The 20,029-nt window shown below is 31.6% G+C and overlaps 2 protein-coding genes across 3 annotated transcripts in view; both read right to left on the bottom strand.

Annotated features, from left to right (window-relative positions):
* Nucleotides 1-614: 614 nt before the first annotated feature.
* LOC114120002 (uncharacterized) lies at nt 615-6,078 on the bottom strand. The gene is made up of 3 exons (XM_027981758.2): nt 5,717-6,078; nt 5,363-5,486; nt 615-3,236 (listed from the first exon to the last, which is right to left on the bottom strand). The coding sequence occupies exons 1-3, from the start codon at nt 5,932-5,934 to the stop codon at nt 3,144-3,146; spliced, it is 435 nt and encodes a 144-aa protein (XP_027837559.2). The 5' UTR covers nt 5,935-6,078; the 3' UTR covers nt 615-3,143.
* Nucleotides 6,079-14,780: 8,702 nt separating this feature from the next.
* Nucleotides 14,781-20,029, bottom strand: part of LOC114120060 (furin-like protease 2) — a 139,276-nt gene continuing 134,027 nt past the window's right edge. The window contains exons 16-20 of one of the 2 annotated variants that reach the window (XM_050205015.1): nt 18,520-18,791; nt 18,036-18,333; nt 16,807-17,006; nt 15,757-16,223; nt 14,781-15,025 (exon numbers count right to left, since the gene is read on the bottom strand). In XM_050205015.1, the coding sequence (XP_050060972.1) occupies nt 14,915-15,025; nt 15,757-16,223; nt 16,807-17,006; nt 18,036-18,333; nt 18,520-18,791 (1,348 nt within the window). In that variant the 3' untranslated portion in view covers nt 14,781-14,914. The remainder of the gene's footprint in view (nt 15,026-15,756; nt 16,224-16,806; nt 17,007-18,035; nt 18,334-18,519; nt 18,792-20,029) is intronic. The other variant, XM_050205016.1, reaches the window with a different exon arrangement.

The following is a 20,029-nucleotide window of genomic DNA, read 5'->3' as shown; positions in this document are numbered from 1 at the left end:
AATTGTTAATTTGGCTTTAGATGTTTTCACAAAATACTCCGAAAATTGACAAATTGGTAAAGTAAACAACACTTGTACACCTTTTTAGATATTACGGACGACGAGTCAAGTACGTATTTAGGCTCATGTATGTAGGTTTTTAATAAATAAAATATATTAACAGATCTATAACTAGAAATAGTCCCCCCCCCCGAAAAAAAATATTAATTTTTTACAGTTCTAGTCTTGATGTGAACTTTTTGTATATAATGTAATACAGTTTATTATTATGCTGCTTTTATTATTTTTTTTTCGGAGCTACATATAAGCCCTCGTTTTCATCCCAGAATGTTGATCTTACAAAAAAAAAAAAAATAGTTGTGTCAATGCTAACGGCCCCTTTGAAAATATCTACACAAGCAATTAGAACATCGAATGAAACGCATCGTAAGTACGCATTGTTATGCAATATTATATAATTTACAATATCTATATTTAAATGTTCGTGACTGACCCACTACATATTATAATATTATATATATATATATGTTTATAACATATGTTAATAATCGATATTCCGTCTGCTGTCATACCTATATCGAATGTCGTCATTTCGTAGACAGGTTGTATGTATCTTACCGATTTTAACTACTCTTGAACGCTACCTACGATAATATTTTCGGTTATTTATTGTAATTGAGTAGGAAGTAAAAGGAATATATTATTATGCCAAACATTAAATACGTTAAATAGTAATAATAATATATTATACATGATGATTCACCAAACATTGTGTAGTATATGCCATGCTAATGCTTGACGTATAGAACAAATGTTTTTCGGTTTTAAATCGTACCTAAACCATCAAATGATAAAATATTGGTAAAAATTATTTAATGCTTATTTTAGTGAATTACTTAACAAGACCCCGCAGGATTTACATTTTATAGTCTCTTTACTTTCAAATCATTGATCACGATAACGAATACTGTTTTAAGAAAAGATAAGTAAAACAGTGTTTTGCTATTTTTTACAAAAGTGTTTTCTCATCAAAAATATCTCAGTACACACACTTGAAATTAAGTACTCAGAAAAAGAGTAAAAAGTATTCTAAAAAGGAAAACAAGTAACTATTTTGTTTTAAATTCGTTGGTTTCTGATTACGAATCAAAACGCGGTATGATATAACAATAATTTGTGGATAATATATTATTTTTTAAAACCACTCGTATACATAAAAATTGAAACATGTTTAGTGATCAACCCGTTTTCTAATAAATTTATTCAATTTCTGATTTTTCGAATTTTTACGTATAATCAAAGGAGTACAATATTATTTTAAATTATTTAGATTTTTATACCGTTTAAAAAGAGTTCTGCGGCAATACAAACTTCTTTTTTAAAATGAAAATCAACCTTATATTGTTATAAAGACATAAAGTCGAATAACACAGATACTGCTTGTTTGAATTTCGATTTTGATGAGAATATCGACATAAAAAAAGTCGTATGTTAATAATAGAGTAGACTATTCCCATTCAAGGGTAATTTTCATTTGAAATGAATAAGTTTGAATTACCGCAGGAGACTCCTCAAATAGGATAAAAAAAAAAATGAAAAATATAGGCGGACTTTAAGTATATACACTTAAAATTCTAAAATTCAGAAGTTGAATAAATTCATCGTTAAACAAAAAAATTAGGGCGAGCATACTTGGTGAATCATCTTGTATATTATGTAATACAATTAACAAGACTTGACGTTATGTATATAATATAAATGTGTTTGTAGTTCTAAGATTAACTTGTAAATAGTTATATAAAATAATAAGCACATACGTTGTTGTAGGCATTATACACAATTGGACGGAAATTTAATATTATTAAAATACCTATTAGTATACGTCTATATTTTGTTCGCTTAAAATTATGGTACAATATTCACACGCGTACCTACTATATGCAGCTCGTGTATATTCGTTCGGTACCTATTAATTTAGTAACAGCGGTAATTTAATTGAAAATAAACTAAAAATTGAAGGGTTATTGTACTCGTTTAGTATGTATAATCGAATGTGATTGTCAATGCGTGTTACAATATTGTCATTTGAATTATAATTTTCCGAGATACACGCGTTGATTGAGGCGATATCATTACATCACGCGTGTCACCACGTAACATTGGCAAAGGTGTGAAAAATTAGAAAAACCTATGGATAATGTCACTTAACTATTCATTCACTCAACCCTTCAATTATATGTTGCAACTATTTTTTACGCCCGCTTTTGAATTATTGCTACTATAAGCGTCTAAGTTCTAAATTACAGCTTTTTGACTAGGGAATGCATTTATTCGTTTTCAAGTGTACATAGATATTTAGAATTTCAGAAGTGGCTATTTTTTTTTAACTTAAAGACACGCGTAAATCGTAATTTTTCTAATTTTCATATTTTAGTACTATAAGTAATATATTTAAATTAAATTAAAATATTATATCATATTATAAGAACATAAGGCGAATGGGATAGCACAGGATAACCTGCAGAAAAATCTTATCGCACTACTCAGCATAAAGTTCAGACTATCGTGTATAAATAAATATGAACGACGAGAATACGAGTGCACTACAGCGTTTGAAAATGCACTTATAAGACATGACGATGGCATAATTCATATGTACCTATATACAAAGATATTGACTGATTTAGGTGTACCTAGCTACTTAAAGTGTCTGTCTATAAATAGGGTGTTTGTGTATTGAGAAGTGTATAATTTTGGCTCCCGTCAACCGTCAGTTTTACTATATTTTAAAATAGGTATCTATCTAGTTAGAAAAATATACGAAGCCTCGATGGAGACCTCATTCGTTCACTACTCCGACAATAGACGTGTTCTAAACTTCTAACTTCTACGCTATATTTACATATTACATGTAACATAGGTAAATTATGTATTATTAATGATTATATAATATATTATCAATGGTTAATCCCAGTACACGCCTTATATGCCCTAAAACATGATGTCTGCCGATGGTGTTGGGTAGGGGGAAAACAACAATTCACATGACCGCGTGTACTCCGCGATTATCGTGAATAACAATAGTATTATTAATATATTACAATATGTGTAGGTACTGTTTTTAGTAGTGTTGTGTCCGTGTGTTATATGCAGTTCGTGACGCCCATCGTGGTAGCTTGAGGCGGCATGGGCAGCGTCACGTCCACTCTGGTGCATTTTTCATGATCAGAATATTTCTTGAACGGGAACAATAAAAAAAAATTTACAAATAATTAATTTCGACGGGTTTTCATAAATATAATAACATTTGAATACAAATTAAGAGTTGCTATTTAGGTACCCCGAAAAGGGTAACTGGCGGTAGTCATTTAAATATTTTCAGTAGTTTGAAACGTGCACAACGTGCGTTTCGTTTCATACATGCAGTCATCAGTTGATGCACGCCATACTTTCGGTAGTTGTTTGTCATAAAAACATCAGAACGACTTAAGAAGGAAGATATATATATAGTATATTGTACATAGCAGCGCCAAAATACCAGGTGTCAGATATAATATTGATATTGGCGATTTATAACAGGTATTTTAGTATTTGTAATAAACTATAAAAATATTATGTTGATCTTGGCCCCTTTTAATAAAAATTTTAATATATTGGCGCTAATAATATTTGTTTAATATATCTTTGGCAGACATGCAGACATACAAATTAAACACAAAGTCAAAGTAAAAAAAAAAATGTAAGTTTGTTTTCGTATATTATTAATAAAATCTGAAACGGCTAATTTATAAATTTGATTAATATATTAAAGTAGTATAAATACTTGAAAAAGGTTTAATTGTTAAAATTTATTATAATTTTTTTAAAGCTTTAATATTTAAGTGCGCGGTAGATAGGAAGATATTTGGGTATTTAGGTTAGATTAAATCAGAGCCCAACTTGGGAATTTTGGGGCCCGGGTCAAATTTTCTAATGGGGCCCTAAAATTAATTATTATCTAAATTCAACTTTAATAATTAAATATTAACAGGGGCCCGGGGCTGCAGACCCCTAACCCCCTCTAAGTTGGGCTCTGGATTAAATACTTTACTTTAAATAGATAGTTACGGTATGTAGGCAGGTATCTAAAGGAAAAAGTACGTGAGAAGGGAATAGAGAGGCAGACACTTTCTTTAACAATATATCCTAAATGAAATCGCTATTACCAAGAAATGCAATACAGTGTAAAAATTTCATTTGATATTTGTGTCACTAGATATAGACCGTTGTACTACCACATAGAGTTCCAGGAAGATGATTTTAGTGGATTTAATTGGTAAAAAAAAAATACTTTATTTATTTTCTCAAACGATATTAACAGAAACTGATTATAAAATAATATTTGATTGAAAATCGGCCTCCTCGCCTCGTAATTAGGTGTGTACAATAATAACGCGACAATTTGTGTTTCGTCGTATGATAATATACAGTTTCCACTACACTTGCACTAGTTTAACATCAGTGGTATGAATAAAATTTTGCTCTCGGGGGACGAGGATGATAAATTATTGCCTAGGGGAGATTCTACTATAGGAATCCTCATGACGTTGGTAGGTAGATATCGTGAGTTAGAAATAATTTTAGACTTTTGCTGCAGTTTTCATACAAATTTCGATTTTAATATGTTTATAGTTACGTGGTTATATTATATTTTATGCAGTGACATAACTAGGGAATGATATGGGTGATATATCATCTCCCAAATATTTTTTTATATACTGTGTATTAGGAAAACTAAAAGTATTACTATAAAAATAAAAAATAATAAATATAATGTTTGAATTATTGAGGTATAAATGTTTGTTTGTTTTGTGCCTTATAACTTGTGACAATTATGGAATATCCATATTACCTCCCACAATATGGTTCTAATATTACGTCACTGTTCTTATGTAATACACGTTCACAGGAAACTATTCAGTGGATGGGATAGATGCTGTACCTTCCCATGGTCTCTCTGAGTAATGTTGTTTCTCTATTTTTTGATATCTCTAGCGATATTGTTGACAGATTTATCTCTAAATATGTCTACAACACGAAACTAAACAGCATCAATCAGATGACTGAACGTGGCGAAAATTTTCTGCTTAATTGATGAAAATAGACTTTATCATGGCTACTCGACTGATAGACGTGCTCAACTCGTGACACAAAAAACATTTTTTTTTCTTAATTTTCCTGATATTTAGGGCAATGCTGTAACTCTCTCAGCTTTCCTTTATAAGTTAGGCCACTCACTGGACAATATACCATTTACTTTACACAAAATGACACCGCCAGCTTCCATTATATTACCCATATGTATTATATGTGTTATACTTACGAATTTAGTTGGTGACGTGGGCACCGGGACGTACTTGACGATTACCGGAGTCCGGAAACAACAGCACTGTCTGATGACCGGACAAAATGAACCGACGACGAACAGCATAACAGCTACACCCCCGCTGCAGACACGAAGAATAACAATAAAATATAATAATAATTATAATAGAAGAAATCGGTCAGTTGTCCCCGCGGTTTTCTCTTTTCGTAGCACTTAAAGGTCTTAAGCAAATTTGATTTCTATTTTTTATAACGACACCACAAAATTTACGTAGACAGTTGAAAAAAGTGTACTTAAAACGTTTGGGGGCATAGGAGCAAAAATAATCAACGGGACGTGCGTCTCACTCACCATAAGTACCAGAGGCTGTACACGTTGTCACAACACTTGCCGTCACCGCAGCAATACTGTTCGCGGGAGCACAGTCCGGATTTGCATATAGACGCGGACGCGGTGCCGACGTCCAACAGCAGCAACATCACCAACGACAGCCGGAACGCTACGGTCGCAGTGGTGACGGTGACGGCGACGGCTTGCTGCTGCACCAGTGGTGATGGCGAGACCGTCATTTCCACGGCCGCAAAACGACGACGACGACAAAAACAACGACAACGACGACGAAAACAACAACAGCGACGACGAAAACAACAACAGCGACAACAAAAACAACAACAGTGGCGACTACGACGACTCGAGGCGGTGCGGCGCAGCGTCGGACGCCAAGCAGAGTGCAGAGCAGCACGACGACACTCGCAGCTGACGGCGCGGACGACGGCAACGCGCGTTATCTCGTGGCGGCACGAATACCAGTCAGCTGTGCCGCCGCGGCCACCCCCGCGAGGCGTCCGAATCGCAGAAATCGATACGGACCGGAGCGCGTCAAAGCGGCACGATCGTTCGGAGCACATATTCATGACCGCGATTAAAATACGCTATAGTGTAATATTTTTTATGGCCGTGACCAGCGACATGAGAGTTTTAACGAGAGAATAAGACGTTTCGCAATTTTACTTAAATTTAAGTACATTTTTAAAATGTTTTTCATTGATATTATGGTGTAGCCAGTGTAGGTATAAAATTTTTATTACAAACTCAGTAATATCAATAGTTAAAGACTAAATAACCAGCGGATATATCAATATCAGTATATATATATTGATCTTATAAATAATAATTATTAACAAGCATATTAATCTCTATAATAGTGTAATATTGTAGTTTATACTTTAATAGTAATTATACATTGTGGTACATCACGTCCTTTGTCCCGTGCTCGAGGACTAAATATTATTCCACACGTGAAAACGATTGAAATGAGGGGTCACTCGATTTGATGAACGGTAAAATAATTTACCGAGTATGAAAAACATCGATAAAATTTGTGTAAATTTACCGATCTTTCATCATTAGTCGTGGCGCGTGTTCGCCCCTCATCGACAGCATTAGTAGGTATTGAATGTTTTTTTCAGAAAACTGTCTGTGGATGGTGGTTGGGAGAGGTGTTCCTAAATTTCAGGATTTATATTCATAAATTTATATGCATATGAATGGATATAAATGGATTTAAAACGTTGTATAACATTTTTATAATAATTAACAAAAGAAAGTAAATACAATAGAAGTAAGTTAAATTATTTTATTTGCTTTAAATTTTGCTTTAATTATTGATTCCATTTTACAATTTTTGTTTTTATGATGTTGGAATAATGAAAATTGATTATTGTCAATTTGCAATGCACATAACTCAATTTTTCTCGGGGTGTGGAATTGGTTGTCTCTCCGGAAAATTGTATAAAATTAACACTGTTATTCCGGACGATTAATTATAGGTTGCTTGAGAAAATTATAAAAATACGTACCATAAAAAACAAAGACTCTAAAAGCGTTTGATATTTTGCTAACTGGTAAAATTGTTAAAAAAAAAAAATTAAAAAAATTAATTAACTTGATTAAAGCAAAATTAAAAATGAATTTAAGAATTTAAAAATAAACTACATAATATTGTACACCCGATACCGTATATTTATTTTGCTCTTGTTTATTATTATAATGCTGTTATGATTATATTATTATGTTATATGCTTCTGTTACCAATTATTAAGACGACGTCACAAAGATTATTTTAACTGTTGGCACTGAAATTGAAAACATGATCTTATTAATCACAGTAGTTTTTATACTTTTATAGGAATAACTTATTAATTATTATTATTTTATAATGTTTAATTATTTTTAGGACTGAGCTAAAACAACCTCTCTACTGAAAAATGTATTATAATTTATATTTTCAACTGACAGACAAGTACAATTTTGTTATGAATTCAAGAGTTAATGACTAATAGTTAGTTAAAAGTAAATTTAATTATCAAATAGCATTATTTCTAATATAAAAATAAAAATACATTTTCTTTGTGGTATTAACCTATGATCAGCTATATTATAGATAAATACGATTGTATTTTTCACTGAAAGTCTTTTTACCTATGTAGCCTATGCATGTCATAATGCAGTACGCACGGTATAGACGATATTACAAGTTTCCGGATCACAAAAATTTTTAATTTTGATAATTAAAACAAAAATAAATGGTGTGCCTATTAGTAAATAAGATCTGAAGCATTTTGTAATTGTAACCCTTTTATAACAAGAAAACAAGTTAAGGAAGTTCACTTTGTGAGCATGCTAAATTTTCAGTTTCTAAACGTATATTTAAAACACTCGAATAAGCTGTAATTTCATATTATACAATTAAAAAAGTTTTCGAGGTAATGAAATATCTTATTACAAAAAATTGTTACCATTATGCTCTATTATGTAGAGTAACTATTGACAATAAGTAATTATCTTAATATTAACAGTCTTACCAGAATATCATAATACAAAAAGTTATAAATACCTATAAGTATATAAGTTTATGTATATATATTATATAATATTATACATGTATTTTTATATAAGTAGCAACTACTAACCATGGACAATAAATGCACATGTTTAGAAACCTAAAATCCACTAACGTTTAAAAAAAAGTTTATCTTTTATAAAATTAAGATAAAAAGTAAAATCGATGTCTAATAAAGAGGTTAATTTGGAAATGACTTTACCATATTACTTATAATTGACTTAATTTGGTATTTTATGTTTTCATTAAACTGTAATTGATCTTAACTCTTAATAAGTTATTTTAAAATTTTATTTTAATGTATAATATAATATGTATTACGTAAGTAGGTACCAAACTATAGAAGTAAATCTGGATTCATAGTTACATGTATATACACATCGTCTGTCGTGTCGTGTCGTGTCTAAAAGTCAAGCTCGGCCCAACTCTAGAAATGTATCAGTAATTGATCGTAGTTATAGAGAATGATCACAAAGCCAATCAGAATACGAACAAATGCCCATGGCACTTCGGATGAAGTAGCCGTTCAAGTAATGATTAAATATACTCATATTTCAGATCCATTAAAAATCAATGAGTTAAGGGTGTTATAGGTTGTAAGTGACATTCACGTGGTTATAATTATTTATTTTATGTATAAGTATAGTAATAGAGATGAGGAACATTGGAAATTGGGTAGGTATATTATATATCTATATATTTAATCCCAAACCGCCAGTTGGCAAAATTAATCGGTGGAAACTGATTCTGAAAATTTGCGGAATCGTGTTAATTTTAATAGCCATTGATATGCACACTCGACTCCGCAAATTCCATATATAATATATAATATATTATATACACACAATTCCGAATAATTTTAAATGTAACCATTCTGAAAACAAAATGTAAATTATTGTAAGGGCCGAGCCTCACTAGAGTAATTTTGGCGCGCGTTAAGCATACACCGGTGATACCCGGTAACGCGAATTAAAATGACGAGCGGTACTCTAGCGATACACGCGCGTTTTCACCGCGCGTCAAAATCGCTCTACACATAATATAGTGTATAACGAAATAATGATACAATAAAAATATCGATGTAACGAATAAAACTGTCATTATTATATTTTTTATTTAATAAATGTTTTGAATTGTATAATTAATATAGCTGATCATTTTTTTGTGCATTTTATACTTACCTATTACGACCTGTTTAATATAACTGTATGTACTAGGTATACAATATTGAATATAGCATCATAATATCATGCCATTGAACTTTTTATTGAGCAATTGAGTAGCCGCTAGATGAAAGTAGGTACTTGCACGTTTTACTAACCAACAAAGAAAAATTTAAATTTTGCAAATTTGCGGAATAGTGTTATAGCCAGATTAATAATTAAGGACCTGTTTAATAGGTATTTGGAATAATATTTCGAACTTGGATTATATGGTGAATTTCATTAATTATAATCAAAACAAATCAAATATAACTGTCTTACAGCTGTGGCAAGTCTATTGTATTATATAATATGAATAAAATAAATGTTGAATGCATATTGTTCGTAAAATGTAATATGGACCTTATACATCAACACCTAAGGAGTAAGGAGTATACATATTTTATAAAATATGAAATTTTAGTATCTATACTTTTAGGTTGTTGAGACAAAAATTGAAATGTCTACCTAAACTCGATTCTAAATTATTTTCCTCTATGCAGTACCTTTGTATAGCTAATTAGGTTATTATAACTGTTATTTTAATATTTGAATGGGCCATCACATATCATAAGTTTGCTATCAAATGAAGAGCGTGTAAAATATATAGAGTTTTGAATTTCCAATAGAAATATATGAATTAAACTATAGATGACTGTTATATTTTTTTTCACTTAATGCGACCGATCCTAATTCCGGAATGTTATCACCCGCTATAATACACGGACGCATAATTCAATTCATAATCCATAAACAACACTATATTGTCTATATTATTACAATACGCAGGATAATGAATATTATATTATACACATCACGGCTTCAATACCAACGTACAATCTATATTTACATATATTATATAACCTATGTATGTGTGTGTGTGTTGCTGAGGCGGTGTATAACTTGTATAAGTGGTGTAACGATGATAATAATAATATTACAAAATTTTATGTGTATGTCGATATGTATATTATTGTATTATACGTTCGAAGCCAATAAATTTGTAATATTAATTCTGAAAACCAGTAAGTACGTAAGTTGTTGGCGGTATAACGATAACAAGACTACCCACAATAACATTGTAATCAGAGTTTGGGATTTATAGCACAAAAAAACACTAAAATATGCGCTTATATTATATGACCCAATAAACTTAAAAATATGCACTAAAAATGAAAAAAAAAACACTTGAAAATAATTAAAAAAAGGATTAATTTGATATGAAAAAAAATTGTTATTATTATTGGACATTTTAATATTATAATACATTTATAAATTGGTATATTCTAAATATTTGAATATTCTGAAAAAAAAATATAAGTAGGTATAATAGATACCTATAAAATATAGGTAAATATTTACCTATTAAACATATTTTGTTGTTAATAACATTTCTATCTTTGTGATTTGCATTGAACTATTAGTTGTTTTCGAACGTTTTCAAACAGGAAAACTTCTATAGTCGGCCAGAATAAAATTATACGCCGAAAATGAACATTTTACGTTAACTGCAGATATTATGGGAGAATACTTGAGTACTTTCAATAAATCAACTCAGATGTCTACATTGTTTTTGGTCGTTTCAAATTGCTTTTGTTGAGGTATTTATAAATCACGTTAAATACAACATTTTTATGACAAATATAGTTACACAAATTATAATATTAATATGTACGCTCAATACATGTTTTGTAATTAATCGTCCAACATTTTAATTACATATTGAACATCATCCATAAATCGTTAAAAATCGTTGAATATGCGTTAATATAGCAAAATAATTAAAAATATGCAAAAACAAACAAAATTAAAAGGTATGTTTGAATTCTTCGTACTATAATACGTATTTTTATATCACTCTCGCTGCTATGTTTTACCACTTCTATGATGGATATGCAAATGATATAAGTCTCGAACCCTGATTATGATTTATGCCGAACACCGGTAGCTGTCGGTGGGCGGATCGTCGATAGTATAAATGGTGGTTGACAATACATTTCTGTCGAGTGGCTTTTGTCGATCGAATTATGTGAAATTATTATAATATTATCTGGTACTCTGGCGAACACGTGTCCACCTTTATTGAAATCGTATTTTCGATTAATTTTGAAGGTATGAATATTATAATAATATATACGCACGCGAAACACTATATAATATAACGAGTGACGATAGATATGACATCCCACGATCAGTGCCGAAATGAGCTTATAAAATAATCTATGTGTAACCTAAAATCTACCAAGCTACCCCAATCTAATAATCAAATCCTTTATTTTCGTAGGTAAAAATGTTTGAAATGTTTAGTTATTACAATTTACCAGTACCATAATAATATTTAATTGTCTATATTGATAATAGTTCTAAATTATAATTTATATTCTAACGAAAAACGAAGATAATTTTCAAACCACGTAACATAAATTAAAGTCCTAATCGTTAACTCGTATTAATGTATGATTTTATAAAGTTGGTAAAAATTCTCTATCACATAATTGTAAAAGAATGATGAATGTTTTAAAATTCTTGTTGTTTAAATTTTAAATCTTATTATCTGCCTACTTAATGTAGCCATGTATATAGGTGCTGTAGGTATATCATAAACTATAGGTAACAGGTGATTCATTTAACGTAAAGCACTCAGTGAGGGGTTTGGATGAGTGATGATTTTAACTCGCGCGGACTTAAATTATTTGAATAATTGTACAGGAAAGTGATCCACCAAGCTCCTATATTGGATGCCCTATTTGTGCCGATGGTTATGATCTCATATTTTTGTCATATATTTAATGTATCAATGAATCAATTTACATTTTTTACAACGAGTTTTAATCAAGATAGGTACCTATTTTTCAACTTACTAGGTAAAAATTAAAAAAAAAGTCAAAAATAAATGACATGACTCATGATAAATACATTTTTGTTAATTAGTAAAAGTACTTTTAAAAGCATTTACCATTATTAAACTGTAAGTAATTATTAATTCTTTATATTATCTTTAGAACCCGTATTTATTCGTATTCAAAACATAAACATCGCTCACATCGCTTTTTAAAAGCAATGAATTGTTTAAACGAGTATCGGCCAACAGGGGTTTTTTTTTTGAATAAACAATAATAATCATAATTTTTTCAAGTCTGTGCAAAACATATTTGTAGAAAATTATGGTTTATGAATTTAGGATTTATAATGTCTTAGAATATACCATTATATAAAAGTTGTTTTATTATTTTATATACACAATTTTAAACTCGTGCCTTCAGGCATTTAGAATCTTTGGTTAGTCGGTATTGTTTCAAAACATTAAGTATAAAGTAGAGCCGCAGAGGATTTAATCTAAATTATAAATTATATATTGTTCTATACTGAGCATTAGCTTCTAAGTTTGTTTTCTTTGAGAAATTTTAAAACAAAACTAAATTATATCAATGGTGAAATACGCATACGTATGTTTACGTCATAATATCATTTTACACAAGAATTATTTACCAGAAAGGTTTTATACTTTGTTACTTTACGCACTGTCCAATTTTTAACCCCTACCATCAGAATATAACAGTTGTTGAATATTCTTATAAATATTTTTACGCTTCTTAACGAAGAGTGTTTGTAAACAAATAATTTTTTTGATAATTGAATTTATATTTATTTAATCTTACAATAATAATGGTATAATTTATTGGAACATAACAAAAAAAAAAAATATATATATTTACATATTACAAACTTAATCACAGACATTTTGAACAGTGTTCGCAAATGATGTGTACGCTTTTAATTTCCATAACATGGAATACATATACATTATGGATAATATATAAGATTCATTCTTAAGAGTATTTTTACTGACGTTCTTATCATAATATAACAATTTTACGTAATACTTTATGTTTAAAATAAGTAGAAAACGGACGAGTACACAATAACAATAATATTATGTTCGTCGATATGCAGGTACATAAACGGTATATAAGCTAAATATTATATATAGGTACCTAAGTAGGTCGTTTATAGATTATAAATAAATGGTAATAATTATAATATTGTTTTATTTCATAATATATTATCTAATTGTAAAGATCCAACACAACACATAAATTATTTTTGCATTAAGTAGTATATAACTTCCACGGGGGATAAAAACAATAATAATAATAATAAACTTGGAATACTCTACATATTTGCTATAATTTAATAGGGTTTTTTTTTTATTTACACAAATATAAACGGTCGAGAATTGTACATTTTTTAATTAATTCTTCGTTTCTTTTGTTTCTTATTTGGTCATATCGACAGAGAAGTAGCAACAGAAAATTATACAATATATTTATCACCATGGCAACTTGCAATAATTCTGTATTTTTAATCGTATGTAATAATAATAATAATAATTAACCCGTTGAGACTGATAGAATTATAATTTATAATAACAACATAATACAAACAAAACAAAACAATAATACTTTGATAAAATACATGGTGATTCTATCCTTGACACATTTTATTATGAGTTATAACCGATAGGGCAATTAAAACAAACATAGAATAATACCATAAGTGGCAAACAAATGTCTATTATAGCGTATACATGGAATGTAAATTTTTCAAGTAAATAAAATTAAACTTATTTTTATTTCGCATATTGATCGTTAACGTATAATCTTTAACAATTATTAACTTAGAGGTATAGGTATATAATCTAAAATTTGTGAGGCAATACTAACACAATAAAATATTTTGATGGACCCGACTCGAGTTGGTACATATTATTATATGCAAAAACATGTGTTTTATAATATTATATTCATGTTTGAATAAAGAAATTTGTTCTGCGTTGAAAAGAGAGCATCGATTTCAAATTAAAATAAATAATAATAATAATAAAAAAAAAATAATAAACTTAAAATACGGAATGCAAAAGAAATGTGATTCGAGAGACGATTACATTTGAAAAGGAACTCATGCCAAAATTAAAATTAATAACATTATTGTAATGAATTGTTTGATCTTTTAACAAGCGGCGGAATAACATTAATATAAAAATATTTTAATAATACGATATCTGACGATATTGAGAATAACATATTGAGATTCGGCAAAAACAAGATTAGGAAGGGGTTTGATAGAGGAGAAAGAGGAGAAAGAGAAGGACGACGAAGAGAAGCCGTTGATAAACACTTGGGTAATATATGTATATACGGTTTGGCTATGACAGAGAGAGTGATTAAACACAAATAGCGAGAAGACGTATTAAGCACTAATAATAATAATAATAATAATATTATCATAATTTTTGTATGTTTGTTGGTAGTTTTCTTATGTTTTTTTTTTTTTTTGGGATTTTAAAATATACATTCCGCCGGAGACTACACTGATGCTACTGCCCGGTCAAGTGCCGCTTGGACTGGCGTGTTGTTGTCGAGTTAATGATGCCGAGTGAGCCGGTCACGTTTCGGCGAACAGTGCAGTGCTGCTGTCGTTGTCTTCCAAGTGTATGTCGCCCTGCGGCCGCAATAACTTCACGTAACCCGAATGCTGTCTCTGTTTTCGTTTCACCTACATAGCAGACGACAAAAATTATAGTAAGTTAGCAACAATAATTTTATTGTCATTAAATTGTAGGAGTTCTTTATGAACGCAACCGCGACGGTAAGATAAAATAAATCTGTCCGTAAAAAGCCGTAAAGAGCGGAGGTCTGTGCGCAGTGGATCGGTTCGTCCCGCGGTTCTTGGGTTAATAAAGTATTTACCTATACTTTAATTTTTGTTAAGCGCACCGTCTTTCTCTCTGGTTGATGAGCTACGGAAACTTCTTTTCCCCGGGGCGAACTTGTACCGTTTTGTACATCGTTTCACAGACACGTGCTCGCTTATCGAAAATAACACGAGATTGTGGTGAGGTGGAGGAGGGAGCGATTTGGGTGATATCGTCTTCAAGACCTACAGAGTTTTTCTCTCCCCCCAAAAAATATAGAAAAGCGATAGAAAATGATGAGTATTTTATTTCGGATGGCCGATCGCGAACTGGTGGCCGGGGTAACGGAGAACGACTCAGAAATTCTATAACTGTATTTCATATAAGAAAGATTCATAAGCACCGAACCAAGATTTCGATTCATGGATTTGAAAAAACTTTATAGCGCGTTATGTGGACGTACTATAAAGAATGACAGGTAAAAAAGTTTGATATTAATCGCGCTCGTGCACGTCATCTGTGCTGAATGGCGAATAATGTTTATGGTGACAGTTGAGCGCGACGGAAGTGTTTTATTTGAGACGATACTCACCATTATTACGGACAATACGACCAAGCCGGAAGCGAACATGGCCAAGGCCAAATAACCGAACAAAGTGGCGTCGGGCTTGATGCCGGATGACTTGGCGATCGAATAGTGATCAACAGACTCTGCCGCGGCCAAGTTGTCCAGTTCGCTGTCAACGGACGTCCGACGTTTCTCGGCCGGCGTCAAGTTGTGACACTCGCCCGTGTCCGAGTTGCAGCTGCAGCAACCTTCGTGCGGACGCGGTCCACAACACGAAACGCACTGGGTGTTCTTCCGGTCGAGGTGCAGCGGGAACATGCAGGCCGAACAGCTAAACGGGCCGGGTCCGCTGCAAGCTCGGCACGACGCGTGGCACGGCTTGCACAGCTGTGTGGGCGGGTCATAGTACTGAGAACCCGAGCACTCTGAGCACAGGCCGTCCTCGAGCATGAAGTGCGGCGGGCAGGACGTACACTGCAACGGGCCTTCACCTGTAAGAGTTGACGTCGTTATATATCATTATTTATATATTTTTATTATAAATATTATATATACTGTGTATATTTATCTCGTCTTCCATATTTTCAGATGATAGTTAAAAAACAGTATTATCAACATTTTGAAGTTATTCGTAAATTATAGATAAAAATAAACATTTTGATTTTAGAGATTTCGAGCGGAGCGATAAATGTATTTTTCTAAAAACAGTAAAAACACTTTTTTATAAGTATAATTTAACATGTAATCATGTTTTTTATTTTTAAAATCTGTGACGTATTGTTGTTTTGCGAATTGGCATTTTTTAATATTTATGCAGTAAACCACGTTATGTCGATTTCGAAAAATTACAAGAAAAATAATAGGTAATATTATGTTATATAGGAGTGCTAGTGAAAAAGTATTATCAATTTATCGATAGACTATCTAGAATATTATGTAAATCGCATTTTTCCTATTTCGAGTTTTTCAAGTATCGTCGAAGCGTACCACAGTACAGAATACGATACTAATAGTTATTAATCATAAACGAGACGTATGACTGACAGTGATAATCAGTAAATGTTTAAAACTTACCCTTGCAAGTCTTGCAGTAGTGGTGGCATTTCTGACAACCGAAGTCTGACATGAAAAAACCTTGTGGACACTCGGGATGACATTCACCGGCGGCTAACTGCCATCCACGCGGACAACTGACGCATTGGTCCCTGCGGGGTCCGCTGCACGTCATACAACTCAAATAACATTTGGCGCACGAGCCCACGTCGCTATAATATCTGCGAACACATTTTAAACCCACTCGTTGTTATAAAACATATTACACGATTAGTGGTAAATAAATTGTTTGTGCGGTATGTCCGTCGTACTACGAGCTATACACACTACTGCATAAAAGCGAAGAAGTATGTTCACAGCGATTTTCAGCAGGGAGACTTAAAAAGCTTAAGTGAGCAATATTCCCCTAGAGCTCATTTTTTTCCTCGTAACACGAAATAACAGTGATTATACTTATAATATGTATACACTATAGTTTCAAGAATCGTATTATGAAAATAGTATTTGGAATGGAACCTGATATTAAGTACTTCTATTTTTCTATACGATTCTCCAATTATGGTTATTGATACTTCGAAACAGAATGACTCAGCTATACAGTTTCAACGGTAGATGTTTAATTAGAAATTGAAACATCAGAATCTCTCACACGGAACAACTGCTTATTGTTTAATTGCTCATGATCGAATACGATAATATGTATCTTTTCTTATATAACTTGAAACAGTTATTAAAAAAAAAAAAAAAAAAATTATAAGTAATAATTTTGAAAAAAGGTTTGTGTGAAGTAAGTAATTTTGAAATTATTATGATTTAGTGTTACGAAGAAAAATTAATGGCGTTGAGAGGTGTGTATATTCCACTTAACTTTTACAATCTTCCTGCTTAAAAGTGCTATGAACATACAAAATGTATATACTGCTAAGCTCTATTCATTTAATATTCGATATTCGTATTAAAAAAAAAAAAAAAAAAGATTATAAGACATCAAAAATTGTCTTATAATATAATATAATTATACACATAAAAACTGAATATGATATTAAAACGACGAATTTTTTTCTGTAAAAATGTAAAGTTAACGCAGTTTGTTCAAGCTGTATATATATACGGATTAAATATTTATGTTTTTATCGAATACACACGAAAACCGACACGTAAAACCGGCGACACAATAGCACTTTGTACAAACTGCCGTGTTAAACACATCGTTATGAACCGCAATATATATATATATTATTTATACGTACCCCGGGGCACACGTCGTACGACATTGGCCGGTTTGCAAGAGCAACGGCGAGTGACACATTGTGCAGTTGGTGCGCGACACGCATTCGACGCACGGATGCGGACACGGTTGGCACGTGGCGTAGTTGCCGAAACGCAAATCGGGGTAGAACCCGGGCGAACACTGTTCCACGCACGATCCAGGGGCCTGGAACATGGTCGGCGAACGGCAGGACAGGCAGTTTTCGTTGGAAAAGTCGCTGCAGGTTTCACAGGACCCGTGACACTGTTCGCACTCCGTTCCGGTCCAAAACTGGCCTGCTTCGTTGATTTTAAAATATGTTTAGTTTATGTTTTATAAGAATAATAATTGAAAAACGTCGACCGATCGTTACGAGTCCACGATCGTTTTCTGTGCACGCGGCAAGGCGTGCGAAATTCATATTATACTTATAAACACGTTTTCGTTTATAGCAAACTACTAAACGCGTTTCACCGTTTTCTCACCTGGTTGACACTGTTGACTGCCGTTTTTCAAACATCGGCCTTTCTTGTTCAACGTGAAGCCCTGGTCGCAGGAGTGACATTCGGTCAGATTGCAAGATACGCAGCCCACGGGACACTCCAGGCATTCGTGGCGTTTCTGGTGCGGGTAATAAAAGTCCGGGCATTTCGAATGGCACGTGCCTTTGAGTTCGAAATAACCCGACTTGCAAGTTATACACTGGTCCTCATTCGGTCCGGTACACGACTCGCACTTAGCATCGCACGAGCCACACCTAAAATGATTTTCAAGACACGATTAATCATCAAAGCGTTTATGTAAGTAAATGCGTGCAGACATAATATGATGGCACCGTGGTAAATTAAAATTAAATGTGAATCAATGTATAGAAAATAAAGGATAATTACGGGGAAATACATGATTATTATTCTATGAACATTTAGCGGTTCCATAATCGATCTTAAAAAAATTAAATAAAAACGGGCAAGCAGTATTGTAAAAAATAATTTTAAAATACTACTCAAAAACGCGCGGTTTATTTTAAAGTATTTAAAATTTAAATGCATAATATAATATTATATTTTGGTAATCGTATTTCAGAATTACTAAAATAATAATAATTAATAACAAAAATATAAAGGGCGGTCAAGTGGGTAACGCTCTGCTGTACATATGGAGTGGACCTCGGATATAGAGTAGGGCACTAAAATGGGTGTGTTAAATTTGAGTACAATGATAGGTATCATTGCGTATACGAAAAACGATTCTGAACAGAAATGATTTGTCAGCCTAGGATGTATATTTTCCATTGGGTGGTGAAAAAGGTAAGGTGCATGTTTCAAGTTTCTACGACTAGTAATTTTTAACTACAAAAAAAATCTAAAATTATTTGATAGTATGAATCGTTATTTAACTTGTGAATTTTTGATTTCGTAAACATTTAAATTTAAGATAAAATTTTTTTAATTGGCCAACGTTCAGCTTCTTTTATAATTATTGTAAGCTAAACATATGGAAAACTTGTAAATTTTCAACTCTTAGCTTCAACTTTTTAACACTAATGTTTTAAAAATGTTTAATTACAAAATTGAAAATTATTTGCAAATGTTCATGATTTTAACGAATTTTGTCAATAATTGAATTTCAAAAGCTAATAAAAATAAATTATGTCTAGGTACGTATTCTTATAATTTTTTAATTACTTTATGATTAACTCATGAGGAACTTTGTATTAAATTTTCAAGTATTTTGACTCAGCCAAAAAATTGTATCGACATTTATATAAAAAAAACTAAACAAAAATGAATATTTCAAATGCCTATAAATTGCCTTAAAATAAGCGAAATATTTTCACTTAAAGAAAATGCCAATCTAAATAACTGGTGAAACTTTCAAGTATCTACGACGTGTCGACGTATACTTTTTGAATAAAAACAAATATTTAAATTCACGATTATGTAAAAATTTAAAATTCAGATGCTCATAATTTTTTTTTTCTATAATGACGCTTCG

The sequence above is a fragment of the Aphis gossypii genome, chromosome 3 (genome assembly GCF_020184175.1).
Source record: "Aphis gossypii isolate Hap1 chromosome 3, ASM2018417v2, whole genome shotgun sequence".
Classification (NCBI taxonomy): Eukaryota; Metazoa; Arthropoda; class Insecta; order Hemiptera; family Aphididae; genus Aphis; species Aphis gossypii.
The sequence above is the reverse complement of the archived record's forward strand: the minus strand, read 5'-3'. Positions and strand labels throughout refer to the sequence as shown.

Excerpts from the sequence above, each read along its gene's own strand:
- LOC114120002 (XM_027981758.2), bottom strand. The coding sequence starts at position 5,934 with ATGACGGTCTCGCCATCACCACTGGTGCAGCAGCAAGCCGTCGCCGTC. Across the intron at positions 5,487-5,716 it reads TACAGCCTCTGGTACTTATG|CGGGGGTGTAGCTGTTATGC; the intron begins GTGAGTGAGACG and ends TCGTGTCTGCAG. Across the intron at positions 3,237-5,362 it reads CCACGTCACCAACTAAATTC|AAATATTCTGATCATGAAAA; the intron begins GTAAGTATAACA and ends TTCCCGTTCAAG.